The following is a 17,977-nucleotide window of genomic DNA, read 5'->3' as shown; positions in this document are numbered from 1 at the left end:
GATACCCCCTAGATTTTCTCAAATTGTTAATGTACAGTGTTAAATACATTGCATCCTTAAAGCTATCAGTTTAACTTTATTTCAGAAATCTGAACAAAGGGCCAGATCATACTTGAGCTCAGTGTTTGAAATTTAAATGTTCACAAGACAAAAATAATAGCAAAAAATAAGGCTGCTAATGAATGGTTGTGATCGTGGTGGTGTTAAATGAGTCCTGGACTCTGTGTTAGAAGTTTCTTTGTCTGAACATGACTTCTGAACATAGCTTTTCAGGTGTGCATTGTGAAAAAGAGTGAAGAGTTACAATTCAGATGCCATGAAGCAGGTTAACACATATGCACTTGCATATACACAATTCAAAGAGAGGAATGCTCTAGGATAAAAATGGAAAGGAGATAGTGAGATTTAATACAATGTCAGGAAGGGTCTTTTGTAGAGAAGTCCCTGGGGCACAATCTCGACACATAAATTACAAAGGAAGAACAGACAGGTTAAAGTTTGTCATAAGACTGTTTCTTAGAAAGAAAAGAGCCTGAGTAGCAAGTCAAAACTGGCAAAGATATGAAAAGGGGCTATGAGCGGAAAGTAGCAGTAGTCCTCTTCTCAGTGGCAGCAGAATTGTTTGACGTTCTTTCATTTTTTTGGTATCTGTTGGGATGTAAGCTTCCATTGAAGGCTGTCCTGTGCAAAGGCCATGTGGCTGTCACCACTCACATCACAGGTTATTCCTCATGTGAACTGGTGAGTGTGGTTTTTGCCAACAGAAGCCACCAGGGAGTCTGGAGGGTAAGGGATATACCACTACCTCAAGATCCCCACCCTGGGCGCCACCTCTTTCCTCAAGATATTACAAGTTTGTGAGTTGTGAGGATGAAGACAGGACTCAGTTATAGAAAAAGCCTAGCAGTTTATTTCCTGATGGTTTACAGATGGACACTTATCTCTTTACACCTTCTCAGGAGGGTCTGCGTAGCAGCTTCAGCTGCTCTCTGGACACTGATACAGGGGTCCTGTCGAAGTGCTTGGAGCTCTGAAATGGGAAGAAGAGCAATGTCCACTGAGGGAAGAAAGCCAAAGCCCAAGCTCTGCAGTGCAGGGAAGCCTCCACTAAGGATCAGAGCTACATGGGGCTCAGGTCCCTGGGCTCACATTTTGCCCTAATGGTTAGGATTTGGATCCACAAATTTAGAAACTATTTTTACATTGAAATAAGGGAAGAGAAGATGCTGACCTTGGGACCAGTAGGTTTACAAACAATCGAAAACTTGAAGTCTGCTGGGAATGGTGCCTGCAATGGGATGGAGCTGGGGGTCACCTTACACTCTGGAGAAAGTCCAGTATATGGGGAGCATCAGAGACCACTGATGATGGGGTACACTATGATTTTACAGCTGATGTGGAACTTGGAGTGGCTTTAGTTTCTCTTTCTCTAAGAATATAACAGGGCTCTGGACAGAAACTAGGGTTGGTACTCACGTGTGGTCAGTTGTTCTCTGTCTACTAGCTCCACATATTGATAGGTCAAATTGAGAATAATGGCATCTAAAATCAACAGGAAGAAAAGTTACTATTTGCTTTAGAGGAATGGGCCACAAAAAGTCAGGGCAGACTCTGCACCTGGTCAGAAATTAAGTGGTCTGAATAGTGAATGAACAAGCTAGGCTCCCCTTGCACCTCCAGGATGATGTGTATGGAGTCTTGAGTGCTGTGACTCGAAGCGGTTGCTTGCCCACCATGTTACTGGGAAAACTCACTATCTCCTCCAGGGGAGCGGCGCGAGTTGTCAGGGTTTTGAACATGTATGGCCCCTGTCTTCCAAAAATTTACAGTGTAGTTAGGGGGCTATGGTTTTTCCAGTAGTCATGTACGAATGTGAGAGTTGGACCATAAAGAAGGCTGAACACCGAAGAATTGATGCTATTGAAATGTGGAGCTGAAGAAGACTCTTGAAAATCTCTTGGATGGCAAGGAGATCAAACCAGTCAATCCTAAAGGAAAACAACCCTGAATATTCATTGGAAGGACTGATGCTGAAGCTGAAGCTCTAATACTTTGGCCACCTGACGTGAACAGCTGACTCATTGGAAAAGACCCTGATGCTGGGAAAGACTGAGGGCAGGAGGAGAAGGGGGTGACAGAGGATGAGATGGTCGGGTGGCATCACCAACTCAATGCACATGAGTTTGAGCAAACTGCAGGAGATAGTGAAGGACAGGGAAGTCTGTCATGCTGCAGTTCATGGGTTCACAAAGAGGTGGACACATTTTAGTGACTGAAAAACAACAAAAAGGGGATCCTCTATAGGATCCAATAAGGCAGGGTCCTGGCTTCCTTGGTGGCTCAGACAGTAAAGAGTCTGCCTGCAGTGTGGGAGATGCAGGTTCGATCCCTGGGTCGGGAATATCCCCTGGAGAAGGAAATGGCAACCCACTCCAGTATTCTTGCCTGGAAAATCCCACGGATGGAGGAGTCCAGCAGGCTACAGTCCACAGAGTCGCAAAGAGTCAGATATGACTTAGCGACTTCACTTTCTTTCTTTCTTTCTTTAAGGTGGCCAACCCAGTGGGTCTATTCATTGTAGGCCTGATTAGATGGAATGGGTTTCATGATAAGACTTAATCCTCAGTGATTCACTTACTTTACTATTTTATAGATCAAACAAAGAGGCGACACAGAGTGAAATTTCACAACAAAGAGTGAAATTAAGTGAATTGTCCAGAATCAGCTAGCAGAGCCGAGGTCCGCTGGCCCCCAAGCACCCGTACACTTTTCACTAGTTATCACGTTGCTGCTAAAGCTCTCAACTTGAACTGAGTTTAGAAGGTTGACTATGGTTTGTGTTAATGGGTGATACAAAGGAAAACAATTTGGCAGGGGCTTCAGGCTTGGATCAAAGACCTGGGGAAAAGAGGGAAGAGTGACTTGGAATCAGAAGAAGCAGGAAGGACCCAAATAGGGAGAATGGTCTGATGGAAAGAGAATGAGTGTTGGGAATTCAGAAGCTGCTACTGTAAGTTTGCAAAGAAAACAGGTTCTTTTGAGGGAAGATGTCGTAATACATAAAATGAATTTTCTGGCTTATTATTATTATTTTTTTTGGTCATACCAATCATACTGGTCTTCCCAGGTGGCACTTGTGGTAAAGAACCCACCTGCCAATGCAGGAGACATAAGAGACATGAGTTTGATCCCTGGGTTGGGAAGATCCCCTGGAGGAGGGCGTGGCAACCCACTCCAGTATTCTTGCCTGGAGAAACCTATGGGCAGAGGAGCCTGGCAGGCTACAGACCATGGGGTTGCAAAGAGTCAGATATGACTAAAGCAACAGCACACAATCATACCAGCATTCATGCTGGGGTAGCTTCCAGGCAAAGCAAAACAGGATGGCAAGGAGCGGACCTGTGAGTGGAGAGAGTGGACATGGCCTCACCTGTGAGTTTGATGGCTGCACTCCTGATGGTCTCCCAGCTGCTGCTGAAGAACGTGAATGAGTGTGTGTGGAGGATCCATAGGATTTCTTGGTTTCTCTTCGACTGGAAGAGATTTGTGTTACAAAGAGGGCAACTGAAAGTGGGAGGGACGGGTGGGCAAGGGAAGGACTGGGAGTTTGGGATTAGCAGACGCAAATGAGTATATACAGAATGGATAAACATCAAGGTCCTACTGTATAGCACAGGGAACTATAGTCAATATCCTGTGATAAACCAGAATGGAAAAGAACATGAAAAAGAATAAGTATGTATAACTGAGTTATTTGGCTGTTGAGTGGAAATTAACACAACCCTGTAAATCAACTATACTTCAATAAATTAAAAAAACAAGAAGGCAACTGAGAAGTGACCCTTTATGAAATTCAGCATCCTATAGTCCCCAAGAACAGACATCAAAAGACCAGTGAGCATGCATACAGCGGCTATTTCATTCTAAATTTAATCAGGGTGGCACTGGAGCTTATAGGACTAATCAACAGATGTTTCAGGAGTCAAGAGCAGATTCCAGCTGGAACTTGGGGACAGAGTAGAGGGTGATGTGGCAGGATATCCAGAATCACTGTTCTTCCCAGATGGTTCTCGCTCTAGCTGGGATTCTTTGCTATGTGCTTTGCCTTCTGGGATTTGCCTGGACTCTTGGCCTGAATTTTTGGAAGCAGCACCTATTGCACACTCACCAGCTTCATGCAGAACTGCCTGTAGAAATCCCTGGCCCTTGGTAGATCCTGAACATCCAGGAGATGGTCTAATACCCCATAGAGTTCCTGGAGACCCAGAAAAGGAATGCAGATGATCAGGACATCACGGCAAGCCTGGAAAACAGAGTTTTCTGTGTCACAGTGCATAATGCTAGTTCCCCTTCCAGAAGGGAAGGCAGGCTTATAGGTATGTTGGGAAAAGAGCAGTAAAGAGTGATGCAAGGGCTGGACAGTCAGTGCTACCACCTTCCCAGTTTCAAAGATGGAAGTGCAAACTCAGGAAGTGATGGCCAAAAAAGAACCCAAGATGGGATAACTGGTTTTCAGGTTCATTTGAGACTGGTGTCTTCAGATATGGCTTCTGGCCCAGCCAGACCAAGATTCCTGGCACCTCTTGGCTACGGGCAGAGGAAGAGGTGCAGCTGTCTCTGCAAGGGCCACTTACAGTTCCAATCTTGGGATTGGGGTCCCAGAGGTGGAGAAGGAATGAAATCATGCTCTTTTTTATTTCTTCAGCAAAAAAAATCTTCCACCTTCTTCCTGTTAGGGATGCCAGATTCTCAAATAAGAGGATGGCAGTCAGCCTCACATCATCCTGCTCCTGTGATGACAGATGCATGTCTTGGGTGAGTCCCCGACATGGCCATTCCCAGCTGGAAACCCTCCAGCCCACTATGCCCCTTCCCATTCAGTAAAGGAGGCTGGAGTCCAGGCACTGGAGCTCGCTTGTCACAGCCCCTGTGTGTTTCAAGAATGCCTTTTCTTTCCCAGTATCTCTCCATCCACACAACCCGAGTTTAGAGCTGGAGACTTGGTTTCTGACTTTGAGGAACTAATGAGGAAATATGACCACAGGAATAATACACAGGGAATGCTAGTGGGAGAAGGCCAGGGAGGGTTCTTGTTTGTTCTGTATTTTATACATATTAGTCTGACTGCATCATTAGCCTGGAGTTATGGGGCCTCTGATCGAAACTGCTCAAGGTCTAGGATGCTTCTCCAAGATCCCATACACTTTCCAAAGGGATTACAGAAAGCTCAGAAATTTGAACTTTGGGTCTCAGAGAGAGAGAGAGAGAGAGAGAGAGAGGATAAACAAGAAAGTGCTTAGCCTCACTATTTTATATATGAAGTTACGGAGCTCCCTTGCTTACTGTCCAGGATGGTTGGCAATGCTTTACAGGTGGTGGAGAAAGATGGCCTTCTATTATCTAAGACACTTTGTTGATATGGTTTAGAGTTCTAACAAACTCTGATGAATTTTCTGGAGGTTTTCTTTTTTCTTTCTTTTTCTTGAGGGAGTTGGGTATCTAGAAAACTAGTCTAAAATACCTATAGGAAGGCAGAGGGATGAGGGGAAAGGTCATTTCGGGTAACGATATTATTTAGATTAGCAACAAACAAGAACCAATAAAAAAGCATTCCCATGGACATGAGGGGAAGATGACAGAAGAATTAACTTTGATGGCAAAATTAAATGTGTGTGAGAAGTGGGCATATAAACAACAATGTTATGAAAAAGGACGCTGATAAAGATCTACCATAAAAAAATAAACATGGCTTGTTGGGAAAAGGCTAGAAAAGTTAAATACATGAGATGTGACCTTGAAGAATGGAAATGGAAGTAGACATGTTCTTTAAATGTACTAGAAGTAAGGTCAAGGTATATTTTTAAAAGATCTCCTTTTAGAAAGAGAAGCAACCCAATAACAAAGTATCCAAAAGCTAGAGAGTTATTTTCTTAAAAAAAAAGAAACCATTTGAATTTTTAAAAATCAAAGACCTAAAGCTAGGTGGAGGAGGAATTAACCAATTGGGAGGATGAGAAAGCAGAAAAGAGAAGTGTAGAAGTGTCTTGGGTGCTGGGAGAAGTATTAAAGTTTAATTTCCTGTTATAGAGAGTGACGTGAGCGCTTGGGTGCTGGTATGGGAAATAGTGAGCAGGGCCTGGAGCGTGGGACAGCAGCTGTATTTTATACCATTTTTTCAAAGTGTCACCATATTTTTGGATTTTCAAGAAAGTATTTGAATAGTGAAGAAAAGAAAGAGAGAATTTGGAGATTACAGAATTGTATGTTTTACCTATAGAAAAATATAGGGGCAAAGTATCATAATTTATTTGCAGAAAGAGAGAATTGCGTGCATTTAGTTGCTTTAGTTGTGTCTAACTCTTCACCATCTTATGGACAGTAGCCCACCAGGCTTTTCTGTCTGTGGCATTCTCCAGTCAACAATACTGGGGTGGGTTGCCATGCCGTCCTCCAGGGGATTTTCCCAGCCCAGGGATCGAACATGCATCTCTTAAGTCTACTACATTGGCAGGCAGATTCTTTACCACTAGCACCACCTGGCAAGCCCCCAAAAGAGCATTACAGGACTGTAAAGAACATGTCGTTATTAAGACTCAATTTTTGTCAAATTTTATGCAAAATTTGATGAGGTTGATACCTACTAGAAAGGAAAAAGTTCTAACCTAACAACCAGAAAGACTTTAGATTTTTTTGCAGTAAAACTGAGAAACATTCTTTTGACCATAAAACTTGTAGACAGACTTGTGATTATTGAAGGCTCAGATCCAAGAGTGTTACTATCACTGAATCAACAACAGTCCAGGAAACCTAACAGGTGGGTCTCTCTGGGGCTGACTTCAGCTCTTTGTTGTTAAAGATTGTTTCAAATCTGTGTAGTGAAGAAAAGAACATCTTTGTTATTTTAAAAAAGATACTGAGTTGAATGAAAGCCCATGAAGTATTTTTTGAGTACAAAATGAGAATGAAAAGTAACACTAACACATTGGAGAAAGTAACACTAATACCAGCAGAAAGCTGCTTTCAAAGGTCAGGTTCAGACTCACACAAAAGAAACGGAAACACAAAACTGGTGGACTGTGGACTGAGGGCACGGATTACAAACTGAAATCTGGAGGTCGGGTGGTTAATAAACCTCTGAAGAGTCAGGAAGAAAGGGTAAGATTAAAAAAAAAACTGGAGTGAATAAATAGGAAAAAATTGGACTTGAGAGGTGATTTTTCTTCAGATTCTATTCAATACTTCTCAGGCCTCATTTAGAGATACAACACAGTCACTGGCTTGTAAAATATTAAGGAGCTGAAAAATTAGGTTTATGGTGAATAATGAAGGAAATAAAGACTTTTCATTCTGGAGACCATCAGGTGAACAGGTAATTTAATAAGGCCTTAATGTTTAAGAAGGATGTACTTGAGGAGCCAGCCAAGATTTTCCATCTCCTCCAATCACACAACAGGAGCAGACAGGTTTAGATGATAAAAAATAGGTTTATGTTAGATGTGAAATAGATTTCTATATTAATGACAGTGAATAAACCGAGAAGAAATAATAAAATCTAGTTTCCCAGAAGGTATAAAGAAAAATGACCTTCCTTTGCCTAGGATCATTGACTAATCTTTTCTGAAATGAGGGCTGTAAACCAGATCAGGGGTTGACAAAATTTTTCCGTAAAAGACCAAAGGCTGAATAATTTAGACTCTGCAGGCCACATGGTTTCTGTAACAACTAATCAGCTCTGCAGATGAAGTGTGAAGGCTGCCATAGATAATATGTGACCAATGAGCACGGCTGTGTTCCATTAGCACTACATTTGCAAAAAGATGTTCTGGGTCGAATTTGGCCCATGAGCCATGGGGCAGTTTAATGACTCCTGGGTGAAATGAACTACGCAAGCATTTTAAGTCTTTGAAATCTTGCACATGGAAAAGATGGTGTTGGCGGCATCGACGTCTAGCCCTGTAATGAGTACTGTCATCATCTGTGTTCCCCCAACAGCAAACGTTGAGGTAAGGATTTAAGTGTAAGGGAGGTGAGCCCAGGAAGCAAGACGGACAAGAGAGGAAAACTACGAAAGGGAATATAAGCGGGTACGGCAGATGGACACCAAACTGGTCTGCTGCAAGCACCGCCTGAACCTCTTTCTGTTCACTCACTGCTGGGGAAGGAACATTCCTGAACAGGTTCACTTACATCTTCAAAGAAGGTTCTTGTTTGCAGCACTATTTCTTTGAAGTAGAAGCTCACGTCTCTGTCTGTGAGCAGATCCAGGATCTTTTTTAGAGCCTTCAAGCTTTCACAGACGACCTCAGTGCGGGCCAGGTGATAGAGGCCTCTGATGACAGATTCTAACATCATCTGCTTGTGCTTCTTCACCTATTTTGAAATAAGGTCTCTTAATCTCAAAAACTGTTCTATGTGTATCTGGAATAGGGTAGGAGACCCCAGACAAGGGGACTGACATTCTGTTAGGGTCACGGATCCTTCAACACAAGAGCCACTACTTCAGCAACTTATTTGGATTTTCACTTAATTTCTGAAATTAACACACATGGTAACCATGGGGTGTGGGTTACTAAATAATTATTTTAAAACTCTACTTGTGTCCATGCATGCTCAGTTGGGTCCAATTCCTTGCAACCCCATGGACTGTAGCCCACCAGGCTCCTTCTTCTCCATGGGATTTTCCAGGCAAGAATAATGGTGTGGGTTGCCATTTCCTTCTCCAGGGGATCTTCCCAACCCAGGGATAGAACCTGTCTCCTGTGTCTCTTGCATTGGCAGATGGATTCTTCTTTTTCTTTTAACCACTGAGCCACTTGGGAAGCCCCTAACTCTATTTAGAGGAACTACTTTTTGTCCCTCCCCCAACCCCTTTTACCTTGTGAGGGGCTCCAGAAGCTGTATTACCAAGACCCCGGATGGCCATTTGCCTCAGGATGGGGTTGGAGTCCCAAGCACTCTGATCCATCAGGACAAGCACTTCCCGTAGATTCCCATGCTTCCAAAGGACTGGCTCCTTCATGAGCTGAAAATGACACACTTCTCCCCTTTAGTTGAGGGAAGGGCCTCCCTTCAGGAGAGTTCTGAAGGCATCACAGCTATGATGAAAGGATAGGGCCCCAGCTGCTTGTGGAGCAGAGGAAGAAGCCTTGGGTGAATATGCAAATCTGGCAGGAACTAAGCTCTAGCAGTAAGCAACCCACAGGTCAAGGTTATGAGCTGATGAGAACCAAAACACCTAGTTAAGAATATATGTGCACGTGCTTAGTTGCTCAGTTGTGTCTGACTCTTTGCGACCTCATGGAATAAAACCCACCAGGCTCCTCTGTCCATAGAGATCCTCCGGGCAAGAATACTAGAGTGGGTTGCCATGCCCTCCTCCAGGGGATCTTCCTAATCCACGAATTGAACTGGGGTCTCCTGAATTGCAGGCAGATTCTTTACCAGCTGAGCTACCAGGGAAGCCCAGTTAAGAAGATAATTCTAATCTAAATGGGAAAATAGAGCATGGAAAACAGGAGTAACTGATGATGTTATTTCTCTGGACTGGCTGGGCCAGCCTTTATCCCAGGGTGTGGAAGGACTGTAGTATTGATATATTTGTTGGTTATATTTTGTTTTGTCCTTTGCAGGTTAAGTCTCTATCCTTCTCTGCTTTGGAAATTGATGTCTACAGACCAGAGGGGAGGAAGAGGATGAGGCTGGGTTCTTTTTCCTCTCTCTCTCTCTTCTCAGGTACTGTATCTCTGGCAGTCATTGGGCCTCTCCACTCCCACAGCTTCTGGTGAAGGTCCCTCTTCCGTAGCTCTGGTTCCCACTGGACTCCTGAGAGAGATACCCCATGGGACCCAACGAGCCTCCTGGGATGGCTTGCCTCAGAGAAGAAAGCTGTGCCCGTTATCCGGTAGTTCTCCGAGGAGGAGGTCAGGGATGGGAGGAGTTGTTCTGTGATGTCCCGTATGATTCCATGTTGCCACACGGCCATGCTCCTAGAAAACCAAGGCTCCCATTGTAGCGGAGACTTTTTTCTTTCTAAACAATGGAAGACACTTTAGTCTATTTCTCTATCAGGAAAATCAATAATTTTAAAAAGGGATGTTAACAAGGAAAGAGCACCAAGCCTTAAACTTTATAGCACCCTATCTAAGTGCCTGACTACAGTGTTCAGTTCAGTCACTCAGTCGTGTCCAACTCTTTGTGACCCCATGGACTGCAGCCCGCCAGGCCTTCCTCTCCATCACCAACTCCGGGAGTTTACTTAAATTCTAAAGTGTAGTTTGCCTAAAACTGTTAATTTGTATCACTATTTTTTGAGGAATTGCTGAGTTTGGAGCTGATCCTACCATGTCTTCCCAACCCCCTTTGCTCTTTCATCTGTTTTTTTCTTTTTTCTCCTTGACTCTAAGTCCTTGGTGACTCAATGGCTCTCAGTGAAGTTGTCTGCACTGCATTTTCACTTTATTTTCAGTTTTTTCTTTGGTATCTAGTTTTGGAGTATCTGAACATTACCTGGCCAGTGCACAGACTCCTATGTGGTGGGTACTGGGGCTGCTGAGGAGGGTCCACACGTTGTCTCCCTCGTCAGATTCTTTGGTCAGCCCTTCTCTCATGGCCTGGGCCTGCACACACTTCAGCGTTGTAGTCGAGAGCCTGAAAGAGACAGTTGGCATCACAAAAGTAAGTCATCACCATGCAGGGAATTGTGAATCCCCCAAGTCCATAATCCATAATAAATACCATCAAGTTGTCTGTATTCTATATTTTCACATATTATATCTTGGGGCTCTATATTGACATGTATGAATCTGGTTACTTATAATCACTACATTCTACAGAATAAATATAGCACATTTTGTTTGTTTAAAAAAAATGTTCCCCATAATGCTCCCTTACTTCTGGATGAATGGAGGCTGTGCAAAGAAAACACAGGCAGCCTTGATCTCACACTTTGGTTTTGGGGCCAAAGGGGATATTGACATGTCCTGAAGTCAGTCAATAATTCCCCAAAATCTTAACCTCTCCTGAGAAAATCAAGCCCTGAAGATAGAAAGTGTGAAATACTGTATTTTAGTGGTTCAAACACAGCACCTTGGAAACCAGGATGCATCTCTCAATGGATAGTGCATTCCAGTTGTTGGCCAAACAGTAGTTGTGATGCAGTCTCTATTGACTGTGTCTACAATTCGTGTACACAAACAGATTTAAGTGTGGCTCTTTGAGCTGTCACTGGAGGAGGACCTGGCCACCTGCTCCAGTATTCTTGCCTGGAGGATCCCATGGACAGAGGAGCCTGGCAGGCTACAGTCCATTGGATTGCAAAGAGAGGGACACGACTGATGTGAATTAGCATGCACACATACATGCTTAGAGCTGTAGGTATTTTAGTAAAGTTACATGTATGTATGTACATGTGCTGAGCCTAACTGCTTCCTTGGTGGCTCAGATGGTAAAGAACCTGCCTGCAATACAGGAGACCCATATTCAGTCCCTGAGATGTGAAGATCCCCTAGAGAAGGGAATGGCAACCTACTGTAGTATTCTTGCCTAGAGAATTCCATGTACAGAGGAACCTGGTGGGCTACACAGTCCATGGGGTCACAGAGAGTCAGATGGGACTGTGTGACTGAGTGCCTGGGCCTGCACAGGCAAGCAAGCAGACCCCACCCCCACCCCACCCCACATGCATGCTCACTGAGTCTAATTGCTCTTTAAAATGCCTTTTAATAGGTTGACTTGACTTTGGAACAAAAAGTTAGGCAAGAGAACAGGGAAGCAAAGCAATGTGTTACAGGATAAAAATCTATACTTAATAATCCTCAAAGAGCTCTATGGAGCAATATAAAATATGAATTTAATAGTTTAAGAAAGCACTAATTTATGACTTAATTGGGACTTTTTTTTTAACTTTTTCAATGGTTCATGAAGTAATATTGGTTCTTTCAATTGGTGATGTCTTAGATTTGAGGAAATATGATATTTATTTTTATTTTTCTTCTTTCCTTGTACAGTGTATATGTGTATACTCGTGTTGGACTCTTTGTGATCCCATGGACTGGGGTTCCCCAGGACCCTCAGTCCATAGAATTTTCCAAGCAAGAATACTGGAGTGGGTTCCATTTCCTTCTCCAGGGGATCTTCCCGACCTAGGGATTGAACCTGCATCTCTTGCATTGGCAGTCTCCTTTGTTGGGAGACAGATTCTTTACCACTAGTGCCACCTGCCTTGAATATTACAGAATTCCAACTTTCCTTGAAAGGTTTCAAGGAAAGAAGACAAAGGAAGTGGATGGGGCACTCTAGAGAAGAGGATGTTGCTGCTTATAAGACTGTTCTGGACAACAGCGCCTGGGTACCAGTTCTGGGCAGAAGGGCTATGAGGCTCAGGGATGGAGGGCCCTTGTTTCTAAATGGGTACTTGAGGCCATGCCAGGCTCTTTTCTGGAGTCTTGGGTCAGGATGTCTCCAGAAGGCCCTTCTGCCTGGCCGTTTACCTGCAGGGGTCAGCTATCTGTTGCCGCTCCCCCTGTGGCATCACCCGCCGGCGGCGGCTGAGGGCTGAGGTGGGCATCTTCTGACCGAGCGTGCAGCTGACCAGCTTCAGGAGAAGCGCGAACAGCTCCGGGTACAGGCTCGCGACAGGGGTGCCCGTCGACACCACTTCATACACGGCACAGGCCACCTGCGGGGAGGAAGGGTCTCGTGTCAGGTGGGGCTGACCTTCCAGGCTGTTTTCCCTCCACAGGATTGCTTCCCAGGTGGACCACACTTGTGGTAAAAGCACACAGAAAGGGGAGAAAACAGAGGGTTTATTTTTCTGGAAACTTCTCAACTCAGATTGTGTTTTTCTCTCAGGGCTCCCATATGGGGTGACTCCGAAGTCTAGTTGGCACCATCAGGTTAGGCTTAGAGTCTTTTGACAACAATTAGATGTCTTGAAGGATAATTTGGAAACACAGAGGCATAGATTTTCCTTGGGCTGGTAAGAAATCGGCTTCTAAACATGATCAGCCACAAAGTCATTGCCACGGGTTGTCCAACTCACAGATATTGCCTCTATCCTGGCTAGGTCATCTTCTAACTCATTCTCCAGTTTGTCGACTAAGGCTCGCAAGAGTTTGCCACTGGAGGCTGGGTTCTCAGCCAGAGATTTCCACAGTGTCTTTGTGTCCCTAGGGAAGGAAGGCAGGAAGCTGATGAGGCTCAACTCCTTGGCAGATGCGCTTTTCCATTGGATCCACTCTAAAACCACATTATGACTAATCACAATTGCAGGGACGAGTGGACATGCCAGCGTGCCTGGGGATAATAAGGATGCTTTATTTAACAATCTAGCATTTGGGCCTTGGGTTGCTGAGGTTTGTTAACATCCATCAAGACAGAAACCTCTCATATAGATGCATTCTCAGCAACCAGAAAGGGGGGAAATAATCACTTTCTAAAACTCACCTACTCCTATTTTAAATATATATATATATATACACACACACACACATACATACACACACACACACACATACATATACCTAAAATTCTCATTATCCAATGAGGACATATATTTGAAAAATACTTGGAAAACCATTACCTGTGATTCAAGCACTGTTTCTGAAATTAGTCAGGTGAGATGTTTTCAACTTTTTCTTGCTATCTTTCTCCCAAACCAGAGATTTTTTCCCAGTGCCTTACAGAGGGGTCTTCCCTGGGAAAAGGGACCACCTTAGTTTGAATCTACCTGTCAAATGGCAGAGGCTTCTGTAAAAGGTTGGCAACAACTGCGTCCATGTGAAAGCTGGCTATCTGAGAGATGGCTTCTAGCATAAACTGAAAACTTTCCTCCTTTTGTCTGAGGACCGGCATGTGATGGTAAATTACGCCCAAGATCTCCAACAGCTAAAAACAAAAAGCCAATTCAATCACTGAATCACCATTTTTCCTTGACATGGTTGGCTTAGGTCATGTACAATCAGCAAGTTGTGGATGGTGATTGATGAAATAGAAATAATGTTAAGGAGGTGATTGATTCTACACATGGCCTATCTCTTGCTCAGGACAATTATTGATAAATTAGGCATTTATTCTTAAATCAGTTTAGCAAACATTTAGTAAAAGGTGGCATTATGCCAGGTGCTGAGTTAGGCATTGTGGGGAATTTACCAGGGTTGCATAAGATGTAGCCCTTTCTCAAAAGGAATGAGTCATCTCATAAAGGACTTCAACTGTACACCCAAAGGCTTGTGCACAAAATTGTGTATGACAAACGGTGTACAAGAGATTCATGGGACGGATAGGGGAATCCAGAAGTAACTGAGGTCACCGGTCTGGGTCTCAAAGGATATATACCAATTCCAAAAGGCAAGGTGGAGATGGCGAGGAAAGGAATCCTCGTCAGAAGGAACAAGACAGGTAAAAATGCAAATAGAACACAGCAGGTTCAGAGAGCAGTGAAACTGATCTATCCTCCACTTTTGGATACCTGTCATTTTACATCTGTCAACACCAAAACTAAAAGCTCTAATGTGAACTGTGGACTTTGGGTGATTATAGGATGGGTCAATGTAGGTTCATCGATTGTAGCAAATGTAACCTGAGGTGAGGGATGTTGGAAGTGTGGAGATAGGAGGTGTACTGAAACTCTATAACTTCTGCTCAGTTTTGCTGTGAACCTAATGGCTTTATAAAGTACTGCTACTGCTACTGCTAAATCACTTCAGTCGTGTCCGACTCTGTGTGACCCCATAGATGGCAGCCCACCAGGCTCCCATCCCTGGGATTCTCCAGGCAAGAACACTGGAGTGGGTTGCCATTTCCTTCTCCAGTGCATGAAAGTGAAAAGTGAAAGTGAAGTCGCTCAGTCTTGTTCAACCCTCAGCGACCCCATGGACTGCAGCCTTCTATGCTCCTCCATCCATGGGATTTTCCAGGCAAGAGTAATGGAGTAGAGTGCCATTGCCTTCTAAAATCTATATAAAAACTACATGAAAGCCTGGTAGAAGCAGATGTAGAAAAGCTTTATGGAATAGGAGAATGGTTCAGTTTGGAGCACAGAAAGAATGAAGGTGAGAAAAAAGAGGAGGATAACTTGATAGATAAGACAAAGCTGAATCCGAAAGGGCATTGAGGGCCACCTTTCTGAGTTTGGATGTTAGTCTGTGTGCAGTAGGGAATTATATCATGCATTTGGATTTTTGACATGGATTAGGACACGTCTCTATGTGAAAGCAACTTTGTGTCCAGTAGATATTTCTCTTTCTTATTTTGGATAGACATTTTTAGGTTAAATATAACATTTTTCATAGAATTGTGATTCCTTAATCATAAATATCCTGCAAGCCTGATTATCACACAGTCCCATACTAGTGATTCTTGGAAAACATTTAGGTCCCTAGCCTTTACCTAGCATGTGAACAACTTCCCCTTTTATGTTTAACACACAAACACATGGATATTCTAAATTTATTAACCTTTCATTCTCCCATGACTGGCCTAGGGCCTGCCACAGTATATACTCAATAAATGTTTTTGAAAACAAATGAACAGTTGGACAGTAATTAGAACAGAGGTCATTTGTAAAAGTCATGCTTTGGAGAACTCTTTAATTTAGGATGATTAACTCTGGGCTCTGGGGTCCATGACTTCTTCCTCTTGTTACCCTTGGGAAGGAAGCTTTTCGGGGTTAAAAATTCTTTTCCTCATCATTGATCTCTGAATTGCTAATATTTTGATTCTGACTTTAGGAGAGAGAGAAGACAGCATATCCATTTGGAGCTCTTAACCAGACTTCCTGAATTTAAATCCAATCTCTCTGCTTAATTCTCTAGTTGGGAGAAAGGATTGAGGACTTTTCTTTCAGTCAGTTCCTCAAGAATAGCCTTCTTTATCAGAAAATACCTAAAGGATGTTAAAGAGCAGCTCACAGGGTGGCAGTGGAGTTAGAAAGCGCGCCTGGCCCTCAGTGGCCATCTCAAAGGTTCATGAGATCACTCTTATGCTTGTAGGTCTTACAACCCAGTTTTGCACACCCCACATGCTTCTGGTTCAGATATTCTTCCTCTGGCCAGAGAGTGGCAGCTTGGAAAGTGCTCATGATCACAGACTAGAGAGGCAATTGAGTCAGGCGAGACGGGCCCTCCGCCTGAGCCTGGTTGCTCATACACAACTTGGGTCTCTGTTGAGGCCTCCTGTGGCTGTGTATACTCTTGCCTGTGACTCATCAGAGGACCAACTGAGGAGTGATGACCTGCTTCTGGTACTGGCCTTTCAGAAGTGCTAGAATTGTGCTCAGTTGTCAGACTGGCTGTCAGTTCACCTGGTCTTCCAGAGTAGCTCCCTGCTCCTTCAGGGCAGTGATCATCCAGACGCCACAGGCCTTTGTACATGGGGGGTTGAGGCTCTCCAGACCATCCAGGGTTTCCTCTAGGAACACGAGCATTTCTTCACTGGGGATGAGTTTACTGACAATCTGAGAAAGGACCCAGAAAGACTCATGTCACCAACCCCTCCTTCATATCTGGACCCAGAAAGACTCATGTCACCAACCCCTCACATCATATCTGGACCCAGAAAGACTCATGTCACCAACCCCTCACTTCATATCTGGACCCAGAAAGACTCACGTAACCAAGCCCCTCACTTCCTATCTGGACACCCAAAACGTGCTGTCCTTTGTTTTAGGATATTAGAAACCACTGGGCTTTCCAAAGAGTTAGCGTATGATTGAGGCCATAGAAACTAGAGAAAATACTAAAATAGGACATAGACATGGCCTTTCAGTCTAAGTAAAACTTTCTTGAAGTTGCTTTCTAAAAATCATTTCGTATTTATTAAATTCTAGGTCTGCCAAGGCAATTTCCTCTCCAAACCTGAATTTACAACATGCCTCATAATGGAAAAATAATGCATACATGGCAATTTAAATGTTGTCAAGTACTTTCATATACATTTCATCTATCATAGAAATGTCTTGGTCTGCCAAAGAGTAGCTAGGAGCTAGGCTTGAGGATTCAGGAAATCTGTCACATGTACTAAGTGCCTGGCTAAATAGCCTGTGCCTCACAGCATCCAAATGGAGGATGAATTAAGATGAACCCTGTCTTTTGCTTTTGTGTGTTTCAATATTGAGTAGTCAATAAAAAGGTCAAGAAAATAAGACTTTGTAATTTTGGTCTCTCGACAATAATTATATAGAATGTTTGATTGTATATGCCTCTGTGTATGTGCGAATGAAAAGGCAAGCAGTGTAGGTGAAAAGTTAGCAGTCTGAATAAATTCCAGAAGCATTATCTGGGGCTTTAACCAAACAAGAAGGTCATGGTTTTGAGTTTGTGGGTATGAAAACATTCCTATTCACAACTGAATTCCCTCTGTATTAAATGGCCCAGTGATGTGTGGTAGAACAATCTTTGAGAGGACATGAATTCTTTTTCATGAGTAGCTGCCTGTCCTAGCTGGATTCTGAGTTACCGTGGCTCCAAGATCAAGGCCTAGACCCATGTGTCTGTTCTTTGGAGCACCAAATGTCTGCCTGGGTCCAAGCTCAACAGTTATGTGTGTTTTTCTTTCTCATATTGGGATGATATTGGTTTAGGAATAATTGAAGGAAGGGAACTCATGTTTTTGACACTTATCACGCATCAGACACTGTCTTAGGCATCGGACCTGTTTTCCCTCCCTGTGCCCCCATGAGTTTCTCTCCTGTATACTCATCACTTTCTTGTCGCTGCTGCCGCCTCCTTAGTCCAAGCCACCTGAGCTCGCACATGGATTCTTACAGTTTCCTCCAAACTGACCTCACTAGTTTCACTCTTGCCAGCTTATAGTCTAGTTTCAACATGGCAGCCAGGTGACCCTTCAGAAATAGAGTTGTATCACATTCTTCCTCATAGAACCACCGCTACCCCATAAGGAGATTTTGCAAGTTAGGAAAAATGCTTTGTTCTCAAGAAAGTTCCCTTCTCTCTGTTATTGTCATAATGACCAATTTTGT

At 43.6% G+C, this 17,977-nt stretch overlaps 1 protein-coding gene across 1 annotated transcript in view; it reads right to left on the bottom strand.

Annotated features, from left to right (window-relative positions):
* Positions 1 to 890: 890 nt before the first annotated feature.
* The window catches only part of MROH2B (maestro heat like repeat family member 2B), a 72,892-nt gene continuing 55,805 nt past the window's right edge, over positions 891 to 17,977 (bottom strand). The window contains exons 30-42 of the mRNA XM_027520296.1: positions 16,301 to 16,453; positions 13,727 to 13,884; positions 13,040 to 13,166; positions 12,489 to 12,676; positions 10,507 to 10,647; positions 9,872 to 9,986; positions 8,876 to 9,022; positions 8,188 to 8,370; positions 4,635 to 4,790; positions 4,169 to 4,303; positions 3,431 to 3,533; positions 1,477 to 1,542; positions 891 to 1,030 (exon numbers count right to left, since the gene is read on the bottom strand). Of these exons, the coding sequence (XP_027376097.1) occupies positions 924 to 1,030; positions 1,477 to 1,542; positions 3,431 to 3,533; positions 4,169 to 4,303; positions 4,635 to 4,790; positions 8,188 to 8,370; positions 8,876 to 9,022; positions 9,872 to 9,986; positions 10,507 to 10,647; positions 12,489 to 12,676; positions 13,040 to 13,166; positions 13,727 to 13,884; positions 16,301 to 16,453 (1,779 nt within the window). The 3' untranslated portion in view covers positions 891 to 923. The remainder of the gene's footprint in view (positions 1,031 to 1,476; positions 1,543 to 3,430; positions 3,534 to 4,168; positions 4,304 to 4,634; positions 4,791 to 8,187; positions 8,371 to 8,875; positions 9,023 to 9,871; positions 9,987 to 10,506; positions 10,648 to 12,488; positions 12,677 to 13,039; positions 13,167 to 13,726; positions 13,885 to 16,300; positions 16,454 to 17,977) is intronic.

The sequence above is a fragment of the Bos indicus x Bos taurus genome, chromosome 20, assembly GCF_003369695.1.
Source record: "Bos indicus x Bos taurus breed Angus x Brahman F1 hybrid chromosome 20, Bos_hybrid_MaternalHap_v2.0, whole genome shotgun sequence".
NCBI classification, from domain to species: Eukaryota; Metazoa; Chordata; class Mammalia; order Artiodactyla; family Bovidae; genus Bos; species Bos indicus x Bos taurus.
The sequence above is the reverse complement of the archived record's forward strand: the minus strand, read 5'-3'. Positions and strand labels throughout refer to the sequence as shown.